At 38.2% G+C, this 17,140-nt stretch overlaps 1 protein-coding gene across 1 annotated transcript; it reads right to left on the bottom strand.

Moving 5' to 3' along the window:
• Positions 1 to 7,776: 7,776 nt before the first annotated feature.
• Positions 7,777 to 8,619, bottom strand: hspb9 (heat shock protein, alpha-crystallin-related, 9). Its single transcript, XM_057345737.1, has one exon. The coding sequence runs from the start codon at positions 8,602 to 8,604 to the stop codon at positions 7,870 to 7,872; it is 735 nt and encodes a 244-aa protein (XP_057201720.1). The 5' UTR covers positions 8,605 to 8,619; the 3' UTR covers positions 7,777 to 7,869.
• Positions 8,620 to 17,140: the final 8,521 nt, after the last annotated feature.

Here is a 17,140-nt window from a genome sequence, read left to right as displayed (position 1 = left end):
TCACTACCCTAACTAGACTAGAGATAACATTTACATAAAACATGACTACAATTGACTAGACTAGACTAGACTAGACTAGACTAGACTAGACTAGACTAGACTAGACTAGACTTCAAGACACGGCGGGTGACAAGGACACATGGCAAACCACTCCACACAAACGACAATGATCCAGCCCAAGACAGAAGACACAGGGGCATTAAATAAGGGGACAAATCAAGAGGGAACAGCTGTGGGGGATGAAATCATTACAAGCAATAATGAGGTAACGAGAGGGCGGGAACAGAGAGGAAACCGGAGAGAGCATATGGAAGGCCAACAGGGCCAGAATGCCGAACCATGACACCTTCATCATATCAACTGAAACTGGTAATGGTCTCTCCCTATGAAAGGGGCGTCACAATACTATAAGCTGCTTAATTTTTATAAATTCTATAAATGTATGACAACTTAAAAAATAGGACAACTTGCCTTCATGAAATAATGGCTCTACCTGACAACAATCTTTCTTTCAATTTTGTTCTCATTGTATGACAGACCATCACCCAGATGTATGCCAGTGTGATTTTATTGTGTTCACTTGCTGATCCAAGTGCAAAATACACTATATGGACAAGTATTGGGACGCCCCTTTTAAAGGGGTCATATGGCACGACCACGTGTTTTTCTGTGTCTTTGGTGTGTTATAAGTTGCCCGTGCATGTATTAGACACGTAAAATTGCAAAAATTAAAGTGTCGGAACTAAAGCGAATGGTCACCCAGACCTGCCTGAAACGCCTCGTGTAACAACACCCCCACAAATCTACGTCAGTTCGTGGTATGAGTTGACTAAGACCACCCAAATGTATACGCAAGTAAGGTGGGCGTACCTGTCAGTACAATTGCTTTGGAACCTGATGTTCCAAATATGGTAAGAGGCGTTACATTTCCGTCACCTGCTTGCAGTATTCGACCAATCACTACGCACTGGTTAACTGGCCAATCATAGCACACCTCGCTTTTCAGAGCGATGAGCTTTGTAAAAAAATCTGCGCGTTTCAGAGAGGCGGGGCAAAGAGGAGATACAAACATGCACGGTATGTGGAAAATACAGCGTTTTTGAACCTTATATCGTGTATACACATTGCATTACATCTAAAACAAACCATAATATTCGTTTTAGCCGTGTCATATGACCCCTTTAAACATGTTTATCTATTACAGTAATTCAAATCAAATATTAATGCTATACCATACAATACCATATTAAAGAAGTTTGTTTCCATCTTTGTTACAACAGTGTTAGAGGGGCCTTCTTATCCGGAAATGACTGTACCCCTGTGTACAAGTCATTGATGGGTTTGGATGATGAGTTTTTGGCTCAAAGGTGTTCATGTTCTTCCACACTAGACTGAATGTAGCATAACTTTTTGAACTTTGTCTTTTGCTTTGTGCACATGGACATTTTCATGTTGGAAAAGAGCCCTGCCCAAACGGATGTTATAAAACTAGAAACACAATTTCATAGAATATCATTATATGTTGTAGCATTAATATTTGTGCTCACTGAAATTACGGAAAAGTAGTAAAATCTGTTCATTGGAAGTGGTGTCCCAATACTTTTGTCCATATAGTGTATGATAATAGAATTAATAGGATAGAATTAACAAATATATTTTGAATTTAAGAGGGTTATGAAGCCAATACACAAAACCAATGCTATAGAAACACATTTGTGTAATTGGACATTTGACTTTAAACCTTACAGTTACTGAGACAATTTCGCTGTGTGACAACTAGCCCACCTTCCCTGCTATATATAATGCTGTCAAGGATCATTACTTTTAAGGAAAATAAGCTGATGAAACTTGATAAGGTATAACCTGATGTGAGATATAAATATAAAAAATGAAAGAAAGTGCTTATTTCATTCTGTTTGTTTAATTTAAGGATAGCCAGCACCTAATATATGTAATTTCATAAAAATTCAATTCAGTTGATGAAATTCTCATATTAAATGCATGTTACTAGGCATCTTTCAGGTAATGTTTTAGTACAAGCAATATCATCCAGTTCACGTAAATATTTGCTATTTATCAGAAGCGCATTCATGGTAATGCGTTTGAGCTGCGGGCGTCCTTGCATTGAAATATCGTAATCATCGTTGAAGTGCCATAAGGGCCAAGTACCTGGAGTTAGGACCCAGACAGATGCTTCACTGAACCCGCTTCCCGACAGCTGGACAAATCAAATCAGTGTTGTGAACACACACCCATCTTTATTACTAGTTCATATCTGTCGCTGTGGATACCTTTCGGGTTTGGACGCGACAGAACACATTTTATACTGTCGCCTCGCGACACCTATTGCTTCGGTCTGCATGCACCCTCATAAAGACTAAACTGCAAAATGATCTAATTCCAACCTACATGACCCTTTACCACAGCTGATTGCTCTAATTATGTCTGTCCTCATAGAAAATGAGAAACACTCAGGGGGGTGCTGAACACTTTATTGTGTCTGGTCATGTTTTAGTTTTTATATGCTTTTTTAAACCAATAATATATCAGAAAGACAAAGCACATTTTCTCTGCTTCATCTTTCTTGTCCGAGCAGTGGCTGTTGTAGGTCTAATATGTTTAGTGGTCAGAGAATCTCTGATATGTTTGGGATCCATGCCCTATTGCAGCTCTCTGAATAAAGTAATGAGACATTGTCTGACTGATATTTTTATTTTTCTGACTAAATATTTTATTTATTATTCTTTGTGTAATTTTCTTTATATAATCACAGCCAACTAGTCGAACGTTAAGGATCGCTTACTTTTTCTTTACTTATATTTTTTCCACATTTAATAATAGAATTAAGGGTTTGTTAGCAAAAACTCTTTTTGTGTTTTATTGTGCAAGGTGGCTGTATTTTTTTATTAGCCATAGTTATTATTACTGAATCAAAACAACCCAACTGCAGTTTGATTAATAGTCATTGGAATGCACAATTAAAAAAACTCTTCAATATTAAACCCATCAAAACCACGGAATAACACAATTAGAATGTCCATCTATGCTGTACTCTTTTTGGTTGCTTTTTAGTCATTATTTGGTCCAAGAAAACAATTTAACAAATATTTTTTGAATGTTTTTTTCTAATGAAAGACATCAATATGTTGGCCTCAATATATTTTTGTCTACAAAAGTATTTTCAAACATTGAAACATACTGCACACCTTCAGATTAAAAGACTTTTAAGATCATGAGACACGTTTTTGTCAAGTCATCCTAAACTTTTGATCAGTAGTGTAGTTACTGACCTGTTTAGTTCTCATTTTTTTATTAAATGAAAAAGATCCAGAAATAGAAATAAAAAAGTTAATCTAAGACCTAAAACATCTTTTTTCAATGACAGTATATGGTGCACTGTAACAAAATGAACTTAATTTTACTGTTTTTTACAGGTTTTCACGTGTAATGTAAAAACCCCTGTAATTTTACGGAATTTCACTTTTCTTTTTTTACAGATTTCTTGCTTCTTTTTAAAATATGCACACCTAAAATGAATGTGTTAATTTTAACACATTGTTTGTGTTATTTAACACATTATGTGTTATTCTTGTCACAAGAAATAACACAGAGATGTGTTCAGTTAAGGACAAAATGTGTTGTTTTTAACACAACTGTTATTATAGTGTGGCAAAAACTCGTCAAATTACAGAAAAAGACCACAAATTTACATGAAAAACATGAAAACCATGTTATTTTACTGTATATTTAACCTGCCTGAAGCAGTTTAGTAATGTCAGAACATAGCCGAACACCACCAATGCCAGAAGTCTTAAGTGACCTCACTGCTTAGAAAAATGTGTCCGTCACTGTGACCAGGCAGTGAATCACAAACTGCCTCACCTGCGCAAAACATCCATTTGAGACCAGCATAAATTTCCATATTGATCCATGCTGGTTTGGTTCTGGTCTAGCAGATGGGCTAACAATTATGCTGCAAACCCAGTATTGTCAGGATAACAGGTTATCCTGGAACTTCTTTCTAGGGGCAAAATCAAATACTCAATAAATCAGCAGTCCCAAAGACAAATCATCTCTATCTTTCCTCACAGGGCTCCTGAACTTTCCTCTTAAAGCGTGTTCTTTACTTGGCCTCACATCACAAGAATCCTGTGTTTCAACAATGTTCCCTGAGGTTATAGAGTGTGGACTGACATGTCAGATTTTTACACCATCAAGAAGAAATGACTGAGAGACAGGAAGAAAGCATGCTTTGACAAAGACAAAAGGAGAGGCTCTATTGGTGCAGTGGGGCAGATGATACTGGCTGTCTGGGGAACATGTCTCCTCTCCCAGTGGCATTGAACTGCCTGGCAAGACGGTGCACTGTCATTAGGGTCGGGTGGAAAAAGGATAAATATTTACCTTGTGGTGTGGGTCTACAGAGGCTGTCTCCTTATCCAAGTGATTAACCGCAAGGATTGCTTGTCAATGTTTGAGCCATCTATTGTGCTGGAGGCCAAACAAGACCATTAAAGTTTGTGAAGAGGATTAGGAAGAGATGTGTGCCAGTTGAGAGCACCCATTAAAAAGTTTTATTTTAAGCATGCAGGGGATGCATCCACTAAAGTGATAATGCAAAAATAAACAAGTGAAATACTTTTCTATATTAGTGTTTGAAAATTGTATAAATGTCACAAATTCAAACTTTATTTAAAGTTTGTCAAAATTTAAAACTTCATAAAAATGTATTTAAAGGGATAGTTGACCCAAAAAAGTTTTTCTATCATTTCATTATACCTCAGGTTGTTCCATATCTGTATAAATTTCTTTGTTCTGTTGAACACAAAGGAAGATATTTTGAAGAATGCCTGTAACCAAACAGATCTCATCCCCCATTCTGCCATAGGGAAGATAAATACTATGGGAGTCAATGGGGGACGAGATCTGTTTGTTTACTGACATTCTTCCAAATATCTTCCCTTGTGTTTAGCAGAACAAAGAAATGTATACAGGTTTGGAACAACCTGAGAGTGAGTAAATGATGACAGAATTTCCATTTTTGGGTCAACTATCCCTTTAAAGAGACAGTTCACCAAATCATTTATCCACCGTTATGTTGCCCAACCCAACATGTATGCCTTTCTTCCAGACAAATTTTTGTAGAAAATTACAAAATAATGATATACCGGTCACATTAATTTTGTATTTTATTCTGGACAATCACATCAAAATATGAGTGTAGGGAGGCAGAGAGAGTTTATAACCATTGTGACAAAATGTTAAATAGGTGCAAAACCACCACTTACTATGTTAAATTGTCAACCAAATACTATGGTAATATCACAGTTAGGGTCAATACCGGTGTATGGATAGAAGTAAAACTGAAAAATATGTTACAAAAAGTAACATACAGTAAGAGCAGAAGGATGTTCTTAGTAATGGCGTGAAACCATTTTCTATTTTCTTTATTAAGGGCAATACACTTAGTTGTTAGTGAGGATGGGAAATTGAAGTCGACTATAGTGTTCTTAGCCTTAATATCAATTTTGCCAGCTCAAAGACAATTTTGTGCTATTTTATCCTATATCCTCCTGCCAAAAATCTAGTAAAAGCAGTGAAAAGTCTGAGGTAATGACAGGTGTTGAGAATGGACTTGAGCGATTGCCTTTATTTTGTTCTCTCTCTCTCTCTCTCTCTCTCAGCACAGAAGTTATTTCCCATTAAAGGGAATGAGATCAAAAATCTCTATGCTGCTGACATTTAAATTAGGCAGGAGGCATTTGTGGTTTCCCTTGTGCGCTTCCTCCATGTTGTTGCCCGAGGTTGCTCACATCAAATATTAACCGCTGTGTTTTGTACCTGCATCGCAGCCACAACAAATGATGTCCCTGAGGCTGAAAATGTCAGAGAAACCTTTACAGGCTCTTATTTAGCTCCTCCAGGGAACCGAATGTAATGGCAGCATTTGGCCTCTTCATCTCATGATTTTCTGATGTCAAATTCCCCTGCTGTCCATTTTAAGAATACCTTTTATAGCCAGCTGACTGTTTCATCCTAAAGGCTTTCATCCCTTGAACTTTTGCTCTACTGCGTCTTGACAGGGTTTAGGAATGGTCACAAGATATTAGATTCCCGCCATTCTTTGTGTCAAAGAAAAAGTCTGCGTAACGCATAATGACGAGGAATACACTGCCAGCAACAAGTGGAATATCATGCGATTAGGTTACTTTTGACCATAATATCCTATCATGTAATATGCCATCAGACCCGAATGTGCCACATATCACTGCTGTCCTTCTATAGCCTCATATATTTCTTGTTTTTGCCATAAATCATTACTGTTAGTCACCCTGTATGTTTGTCACTTTGGTTTTACAAAATCAATATAAAGTTTTGAAAAATGCATATTTAAAAAGTGCAGTGGTTTATCCATTTCCTGAAAAACGTGAATTAAGACAGCAACAACGTGTAACAGTCAAACATAAAAGACATATAATCTACATAACCTCTCCTCTTCAATAACGAAACATAGAAACAGTTACGAAAGAAGGGCTTGTGCATTTAAGATTAGAGAATGTGATAAAAAAAAATGCTGGATAAAAGCATCTGCCAAATGCATAAATGTAAATATAATTCATATTTATGTAAGTTCTGCATTCTGAGAGCACTTATATGGTACCCTTTTGATTAACTTACTATATATCTTAACTTAAGTGAAACAAGCCATTAAACATCTAAACATCTGTTTTGTTTAGCATGGCAAGAAGAACATTCTTCTCAATGTGTTCTCAACTATTTTCAAATTAATATGCATGCACTTGTCATAAAAATTATGATTGAATTATGAAAATGCAGTTTGTAAAATGAACAAAACGAAACTGCTACAGGTCTTAAATCATGCTCCAATAGCGCCATCACCTGTCTGGGAAGTCTAACACCACATTTTCTCTTCCACAAAATGTCTTTTTTTGCACCAAACATTCCAAAACTTGTTTTAATTTCTGACTGTAGCTTAAAAAACTAACTAAAATAATTATTAGGATAGTCTTACATTTATGCTTACATACAATAATTTCATCACTGTAAACCATTAACACATTCACAAAAAAGAGTTTCAAAGCACCTTTTGTAACTACCTTGCAGCACCTCAAACCACTTCAAACGGTTGTTCATGAATCATTACATATAACATCATAAAAAGTAAAAAAAAAATTTGGTAGGCACGAATCTTTTGATAAATCTGTCAAAATATAACCATTGGTATTTATTGCTAACCAAATGCCCCTTACTGCACTGTGAGAAAAAATGTACCCTCAAAGGTACACATATTGTACCTTTCCACATGGATACCCAGACAGCAAGCAACCATTGAATCAATGTAAAAAAATAGCTGATATGTGAATGTTAATTGCACTGAATCAATATCACTTTTGCACCTGCAATTAATTTTGAAAAAATGTTGAAATTTCAACAAATCACCATTATTGTGATCAGTGTTTGCTTTAGTTGGGCTCTTGACTCTTGAGTTTAATGTTAAGTTTTCTTTACTGTCTAACACATATGTTGTGGCAAAGAAAACTAAGATCCAGTGGGATCAGAAAATGATTGTTATTTCATCACAATGAAGTTCTGTAAATTACTTTTGAGAGTCTTATGTTTTTAATATGTGAATGCGGCGTTATGGAGATGATCATTTTATGTTTATCTCATTAACGTTTTCGCCATTTCAAAACTTGAATCTTTGTCATATGTCAAAGTAGTTCATGCATAAAGTCACACATACCAATATACCAATCATCAATTTATTAAAACCATTAATGTACAGTTACAGCGAGAACATTCATTGCATTAATATAAATATTTCATAATTTATGATGCACCATCAGTCTAGTTTGATTTCTCAGCATCATCCTCCTTTTTGTTTGTGCTGTCCTTCCTGATGGGGAAATTCAGTGATGTTCTGAAGCGAATGGGAATGACGTGCTCTTCTGACATCTGCTCTTTGGACTCTTGTGACTCTAAATGCAGGAGACCATCTTCCCCAAGTGAGCAGGTCAAGGTGGCTGGATCCAGGTGATCAGGAAGCTCCACAGCTTGAACAAATCCCTGCGCCTGTGAGTCTGCATTAGTGCTGGTGGATGAAGAGGAACCTTCTTTCTCTGTCTGCTTGGCTCCCATGACCTCCACTCGTTCCCCAGATATTGTTACAGTGGCATCTTCTGGAGAGAACCCCTGAGTGTCCAGAGTAAGAGACAGGTCTCGCTTGTTGTTCTGCTTTGTTTCTTCGCTAGAGGAGCACTGATCATCTAGACTCTGGAAGAACTCTCTGTGGAGATCCTCACTCAGTTCCTTTAGCAAGCCGTCTCTGATCTCATTCCTGAGGCTCTGAATCAGTTGAGCTCTACGCTGGAGGAAGTCCTCTCTGAAACTAGAAAGAGCCAGGATGGGTCTGGGCCACAAAAAGTGGGAGTGTGTGAAGAAAGGGTCATCCATGAAGAAGTTCTTGGTGAAAGACTGGGACATTTTTTCTTCTTTCTGTTCGTCTGGGAACCCAAAAGCGTTTAGAGGTTCTTCTGTGTCTTGAAGGCTTGTTTGTGCTCTCACCAGATGCTCTGTTTGCATTAGGTCTCTTCAGTTTATATATTCTTTCAACGGCGTTCTAGAACCTCCCACTGTTGGTCGTTTTACACCTGTGATGTCATCAGTAAGAATTTGAAGCTACAAGTAAACTGTCTACTCGCACACTCAGAAGGCTATAATAAGTTTACGGTTGTAATCTGATGTCTCTTTTACTGTCAGTCTAATGGCCCTCATTGGTCCTGCTCTCCAGTTTGGGAATGCCAAATGACATACAAAGAGAGTGAACTCACCATACTCATTTTACACCCGAATGTGTTTATGCTGACTACACTCATGATGTCATTTCCTAAAAGCAGGACAGATAACATCAAAAGATATAAAGGAAATATAACCAAGATAATAATAGTGTTGAAAGATATAAGATAAATGACAAAATATGTTGATACATTAAATTGAAAAATGAATAATTTTTCATAAACATGAAATATTATTTAAGTTACGACACAGAAATGTTTTATTTGCATTCATTCATGTTTTTAAAATGCGTACATTTGAGACAATAAGTAGATAAAGGTTAATACTCATTTTATATTTAAATTACATTTTTTATTTTCAAAATATAAGTAATGTTGTATATTAAAATAAGTGTGGATTTCTTCTAAAACAAATTTTGTAACTTTCATCAAACCTCTGAAATTTCATATTTAAAATATCTCATGACAAAAATAAGACATGATGCTTGTTTGTCTTCTCTATATAAGAAGTGTCCCCCACATTCCCCATGAATGAGGAGTTTCCCGATGAGCTAACGCAAACAGAATTCAGCCGGGCACTGGACAGAAGCTGTGACTAAAGCTTCCTAACTATCCAGAGAGAAGAGCAGACATCTGTGCCATGACCACACATCTATATTTAACACAGAGATATATTTACCTATGACACAGTTAAGACTTATGACACGCATGGAACCACAGGCCCAATGTAATAACATTTAACCCTGAAACTAGAACAAACAAAGAATCAGGTGAATTATTTCATCTGAAACAGTGTAATTAAAACAAAAGACATCAACAAAAACAAAGTAAAACAAGATTATTTGAGTTTTCTTAGCTAACCTTTCCCATTTTTGTCCCCATAAGAAGATACTGAATTTGATACTAAATCCCTTTTTAACCACAAGTTCACACAAAAGTTTCTTATAGATAAAACACCTTTATTCATTGCTTGAGATTGAAATTATTTTGCTATATTTTTGGGTTACTTCATGAAAATTACAAAAAATAAAACGAAATCTACTGTAAAAATACACAGAAATAACTTTAAAAAAAATTTAAGTAGAAAATGAAACACTAGGTGGGGCTGTTAGCTAAACATCCAGATATAACCAACCCACGTTTATTTCACACAAGCCTGAACTCATGCAAGTGCTGTGCACAACACTACCTCCAGAGGGCGCTGTAGGAATTTCATTTTTCATCTGTGATATTCTCCTTCACAAATCACTCCAGAAATCATAAAATTGCATGGTATGAAAAACAGTTTGAACAGGTTATATAGACACAATCACATAGGTCTACATTAAATAGAAATGAAAGACTTTAGATTCACATTGCTTTCTACAATACGTAGAACTGAGTGTATGCATATATGCATTGCTACCCTTACAGGGACTTCACATTTACTTTCATCGTTATATTTTTCTCACGCATCATTAATATGCTCACTATAACCATTTTATGCTTTAAATGCAAAACCTTCACTACACAGAGATCATACGGGCCTTCCACTGGACCTGTAAAAACTTTGCTTTTAGTATGTCCCAGCAGGGAGGGTTTTTCCCTCTGTTCACATCAGAGCTAAAGAGGAAATCCATTAATCTGACAGCTCCCCCAAAAAGCCTGGCCGCAGCTACTCCCCAGAGACCTTCCCACTGACGGCGTGCGGGTGGAGGGAGGGAGGGAGAGAGAGAGTGTTGTGATGGGGAGAGAGAGAGAGAGAGAGACAGAGAGAGAGAGAGAGAGAGAGAGAGGGGGAAGTTGCTGGGGGGGTATGAATTAGGTTGCAATTAGCTTTGAAGATTAGCTTTTGAATGAGCTTTTTTTCCTGAACACGTTCAGATTATAGACACTGAATTGAAACAAGAGAGCAAGTGTTTCATTTTGACAGCACTGGTGCTGAGAAAGAGCAATGAACTAATGCCAGTCATTCTGAGGCAAGGTCAAAACTGTAGGGAGTTAGATCTTAACCTTCAAAGTCTACAAGCTACGGCTTACCGAAACTAAAAGAGCAGAATGAGAGATAGAGAGAGATATATATATATATATACTGTATATATACTGAGATTGTGTGTGATATATAGATATATAGAGATTGTGTGTGTATTTTGTCATTTGTTGCAATGGATGAAATATGACTGAGGCAGAATAAGGCTGTCTCTACGTACACATAAGTCATCATGTGTCGCATAGTACTGTTGTAACTCGCATACAAAGCAGGTGAGCTTCAACTCCTTGTATTACAAAAACACCCGAGTATGACTGGAATGCAGTAGAGGATTGTGGTATAAAGGCTTTTGAGTGCAACCTAGGAAATGTGATCAAATTTGATTTAGGTTGCGCAAGTTTTACAGATAAAAATAACAACAAAACAAAATGCGTGCGCTGCTCACTTTCGTTCAACGAAAGATGGTCAAGACGTTTTTACTGTAGCCTACCAGAAGGTACGAGTAAAGATAAACAGCTGCTTCTAAACAGATATCTGGTTTACACACAACATGCTCCACTGCCGTACTACGAAGTTCATAGAAAAAACGAGAAGGTAATCTCTGTCAGAAAAAGAGCTGACTACCTTATCTCACGAGCTGGGGGTGAGGTTTGCGTGAGAAGGCTGGCCGCAAGAGGAAGTCAGATGTGTGAGAATGGCAGTCACCGCAGTCTCATCTCAGAAGGCTCGCCGTCGACTCATGCCTGCCCTCACTTTCAAACCTGCTGCTCTTGTCTTCACCCTCTCACTTCCTGTCTCATTTCAAACCAGCCTCGGCTGTCTGTAATACTGCTTAAACCTCAGAAAAACACAGCTGAACTTTACAAACAAGGTGCTCTCAAAACACTGAAGTAAACAGATTCTGTGCTGCAATTATCAAGCTCAAAATAAGTTTTGGGGAAAGAAGTTATTTGATTTTTGTATACACACACACACACGCACGCACGCACGCACGCACGCGCGCGCGCGCACACACACACACACACACACACACACACACTCACTCACTCACGCACGCACGCACGCGCACACACACACACACACACACACACACAGAGTAACATCTGGTCTGGTGGCTGTAGATGCAGGCCCATTAGAGTGCTATTCAATAAAATAACAGTTGCTCTTGCTCACATCTCAAGGACAATTCCTGCCCTGACCTGAGAACAGCTGCTGTCTAGCGTAGATCCTGTACGTCTTTCACTCTCAGAAATATAGAAGCCATTAAATGCCCCAGCCTGCCGCCCGGACACACCCCTCGGTCCTTAAACAATGTGTGCATGCAAATGCTTATTATGGAAAGAGACACAGAGAGAAATAGAGAGCGAGAGGCCATTACACAGAGCGAGAGAGAGAGTTCCAGGAAAGTAGTTCAGAAGTCAAAAAAGGTCAAAATTTAAAAGTATGTTTGGTTCGTTTAGGTGTAGATTTTTAGTTGTTTTTTGTTCAACCTAAACTGCATTCAAGGTAAATTTATTAGTACACTCTACCAGGTTTGTAAACAGTGTGAGACTTATCTCAAGATGGTTCGTGTGGATAGTACAGTAGCAAAAGATACAAAATGCTGTTTACTGGAGTATACACGTGTGCATAAAGCAGTACATTAAAGTACGTTGACAAGCATATCGTTTGAATATTGTTTGACATTTTTTCATATCATGGCCGACTCACGTGTGTGCATGCCAGCAATTTCTCATGACCTTGAGCACTGACATGCTCATCAAAGACTGAAACTTCGATCTCTGCCACCAGTGCTGCCACTTCCTGTCTCAGTACCTACATCCTGTATTTTCACATCATGACCCTGAGTTACCACACCTAAGCAGGTAGCCTAAGTGAGAAGCCTGACTTTCGTAATACGCACTCGTGCTTATGTTAATCCTCGAAGCAAGTAAATATTGGCGTACCCTCCTTGCTACTGGAAATAAAGAAATGATGTTCAATACTACAGCAACTTGAGTGTGCTTACTAAAAAAAGTGTTGCTTACTGTAGTAATGTCATCAAAAAGCAACCGACTGCCTTTTAGCAATTTTGCAAGAACTTAGAATCTTTCTGCTTGAAAGGTCAAAATCTTTATTCCTGCTATGCACCACAGAAATGTATTGGTTGTGTATAGTGAGCAGTCAGAACTAGCTCAATGAGTCTTTCAAAATGCTCAAATAGTTGTTCATACCAGATTTTCGCAATATCAAATAAAATGGATGAGAAGATTAACATACAGTATGCAATAAAATGCTAAAGGTTTGTTCTCTTCAAACGTTTCAGTTTCACGGTGGAATCTAGGCATTTACAAAAGCATTGCTAATTGAATGCAAGCCTAACAATCTACCCCATCCCCATTTTTGCATCTACTCTGCTTTCTCTCTCTGATCCCCCATACTTCCTGTTGTGCTGGCTAGACTCCATTGGCAGATTTACAACTGTGGGGTCAAAGTTTTAAAGCAGCCTCATATAAATCTTGTTCCACCCTCTCCCCATGTGCCCTGCTCTCTTTCCCCTTTGCATCCTCACAGTCACAGTGCCCAACCCCCTGCACTTTCATGTGTCTCCATACCTGTGTGTGTGGCACTGAGAGAGCAAAACACAGAGAGGGACAACACAGTTGGTATTTATAAAGCTATTTAGTTTTACAATATTTAAAGGTCCAATATGTCATTTTTTGGAGGCTCTATTGACAGAAATTCAGAGGTATATAAAGAGCTTACATAATGAAGCGTTGTGTTTTTATTACCTTAGAATGAACTATTTCTATCTACATACATACACCGTGGGTCCCCTACATGGAATTCACCATGTTGTTTCTACATTAGCCCTAATCCAGGGGTCGGCAACCCGTGGCTCTCGAGCCGCATGTGGCTCTTCTGCCCCCCTGCTGCGGCTCCCTGCAGTCTTTTTAAGGCCCTGTTTTTGCCTGGTAATAAGATGTGTTTTGGTCGATCGGATCACAAGTGGACGAAAGAGGCAGACACATGTTTACACCTGCTGCTGTAATCCGTCTATTTTGTCCACTTTTGACCATTTCTGTCCTGATTTCCTCAAGAAATATCTGAAAAGGCATACACGTTTACACAGCCATACAAACTGGCTGGGTAAATGTATTTGCTTTTTCAGATATTTCATACGAATAGATGAAATAAGTGCATGCAATGTACATATGAGCGTGACCGGAGATGACAGAAAAAAACATACAGAGAGCAGCGGTTTTATTTGTGCTTTGACAGACGTGAGAGTGCCGAACACTTTATGCGTGTTAGAAATGGAATGGTGAGAAAACATTCTGCTTAGTAAGTTTTTGTCTTTAAACTTTAGGTCTAACGCTGGCATAGTTTAAATCCTGTCTGGCTAGCACAGAGAGTAGGCGAGTCTCTTGTGGCTGTTCATCAAATGCTGCAAAAACAAAAGCCAAGAAAAGTTCACAGAAAAAAGCTGAAGTCTAACTAAAGCAGCGCGTGCAACACCACGACGCTACTCTCCTATTGCCAGGCAACACTCCCACTTCGTGCCAGGGACAAAAATGTATAAATTGCTTAACATCTAAATACAATAAAACCCGCACTATATTGCCACCTAGTGGTGCAACTGTGTAACTACTACCTTACATGCATAACAACCTGTGTTATAGTAATTTAAAGGTTACATATATTTTGCGGCTCCAGACAAACTTTATTTGGTGGGAGAGGGCCCAAAATGGCTCTTCTGTTCGCAAAGGTTGCCGAGCCCTGCCCTAAACGGACAAACTGCTCTACGGAGTGCGTTTCGTATACGTTATCTCCTTCGGCAAAGTAGCGGAAACGTGACGACATCTTAGCCCTGTGTCAGTCACCATAATGCTTTGAAAAGGACTGGACCTTTAATATAAAAGGTCAGTAAACAATGACAACATTTACATTTTTTGGGATTCACCATTAATTTAAAAACAATTGCGCAAAATTTTAAGGGTTGTGATCAAACATGCAAATCGTAGCTGTAGCTTACTTTGACTAAAAACACAGACAAAATCAAGTGAGCATAGCCATCTGTACTTCAAACCACTACCTTTCAAATGTCAACTTGCCTTCCTAAGTTACTCCTTTACAAAGAAGCCGACTGGAGGCCGAGGCCCAAGCTCCTTCTGTTTTCATGCCGTGCCCACATGCAGACACCGAGCGCAAATCCGAACCAGATGCAGCCATGATCCCTCACACATGCACGCTGACATACACACTCACACACGGCATGTCGGATCGATAAGGTGTATTGATTATGCCTGGTGCTGACAGGCCCTGCTGCAACTCTGCCTGCTCTGATTAATTCTGAGCTACGCTGAGATGACTCGAGGTTAATTATATTTATAGAGGCAAACAACTCAAGGGTGTGTGTGTACATTTTAAGACATGGGCTTAGACAACACAATATCAGTTTGAATGGGAGGTTGGGTTTATTTGAATTTTCGTATGATTTATATGTACCTTTGAGCCCAGTGGGTGTATAAGGGCAGGTGTTGTATTTTACAACCCTTCAGGAGTGTGTGTGTGTTTATGCATATTTGTTCAGGGCTGTGTGCGATTTGTTTTCTTTTTTTGGCATTGCTCTGCGTTATAAACATCTAAAGGGTGTCTTGCTATATTTTAGCATCTTCCTTATCATTTCAGCAATGCACTGTAGATTGTGGTCAGATGTTGCAACTAATTATTTTGATAATCGATTAGTTAGACGATTATTTTTTCGATTAATCGGATAAAAAGTCTAATTAGATCTTTTGCTTATAACTAAATCAGAATGGGAAAAGTATACACAACTGAACTCATTAGCCTTCTCCCAAAATGTTGTGGATGACTCCCTAATAAACACACCAAGGCTGATGAGTTGATTCAGGTATGTCATATTAGAAGCAGCCGACAATAGTCTCTCCCAAACGTGGGAGGGAGGGAGGGGACGGTTGGCCAAGGAAATCATTATTTTTTTGTGGCATGAAAAGTGAGATATTTGTAATTCAAATGTAGTGAAGTATAGTCAAAAGTAGGCCTACTTAGAAAAATATATACTTAAGTATAATACAGATACTCAAAAAGTGTACTTAAGTACAGTACAAATATAAATACTTACTTCCCACCTCTGAACCAAATAAACCCCCAAATCAGAGTATTTAGCCACAAACTGGGATTTACTAAAATAATCTTTAATTTTGTCATTTAAAAGACCTCCCCTTTAAACTTTAAAACTGCGCGGCTTGAAGAGCTGCATACAAAACACGTCTGACTTAAAAAATGCGCACCTCGCGCTGCACGGAGAGGAACGTTTGACTTTAAAACTGCGCAACTTGTGCCGCACGGAGAGACATATCTGACTTTAAAACTGCAAACCTCGCGCTGCACGCAGAGACCCGTGCACGGAGAGACACGTCTGACTTTAAAACGGCAATGCTCATGCTGCATGGAGAGACATGTCTAAAATTGTCATTTTAAAAGGGAAGAAGACGCGCTTGAACTGCGCAGCTCGCAAGTGACGTCACAGACCAACCAATCGATAATGAAATTCGTTGACAACTATTTTCATTATCGATTTTATCGACTAGTTGTTGCAGCCCTATTGCAACAGAGATGATAAATGAATAAACAGCTTCTTCTTTTTTATTTGTTCTTCCTGTCTGGAGATACAACTGTAATGGTTGTGTGTATCTTATTGCTTAAATGTTACATTTGTTTAGATTTGGTTGTTGCTCAATAGTAAAGGCATGTCTGTGTCTCAGGAGATGCTCAACATACGCCCATATACTTTCACCTGTTTCAATATTAAAGTCAACATAAATTGCTGTTCACAACACTCACATTTACATAATATTTGTATAACAAAGTGAACCGGATATGATAAAAAATGGGGCGGGTAGCAGGAATACAAGTTTGTTACAACAAAACAGCAACATGGTGGAAAAGCTATTTTAGAAGAAGGCCAATATAAATTTTAAACAAAGATTATGACAATAAATATTTTTTAATTTGCAAAAACATGCACCACTGATTTCTTCATAGGAAAGAAAACGTATGCTGTTTTTAAATGTTAAACCACCCCACTAAAGTTTTTATTGAACAAAACTTCAATCAGTTCCATCTGTTTTTTGTAAAGGGAGTTTTTCTCTTTTTTTTGCGGGCATGTCTGTGCCCCTGGAGTAACTGCAATGGCCTGAAGTGACCTAGGTTTCACTTCTGCTTTGAGAGGGTGTTGATGATAGTGCTTGGGCACCAAATAAACAACAGCAAGAGGAACAGGAAGCCATTGGCGAGGAGCATTGCGTGAGAGACAGCGAGAAGTGGGCTGAGGTTTCAAGCGTATGTGTTC

This window comes from Triplophysa rosa, linkage group LG11, assembly GCF_024868665.1.
Source record: "Triplophysa rosa linkage group LG11, Trosa_1v2, whole genome shotgun sequence".
Lineage (NCBI taxonomy): Eukaryota > Metazoa > Chordata > Actinopteri > Cypriniformes > Nemacheilidae > Triplophysa > Triplophysa rosa.
The sequence above is the reverse complement of the archived record's forward strand: the minus strand, read 5'-3'. Positions and strand labels throughout refer to the sequence as shown.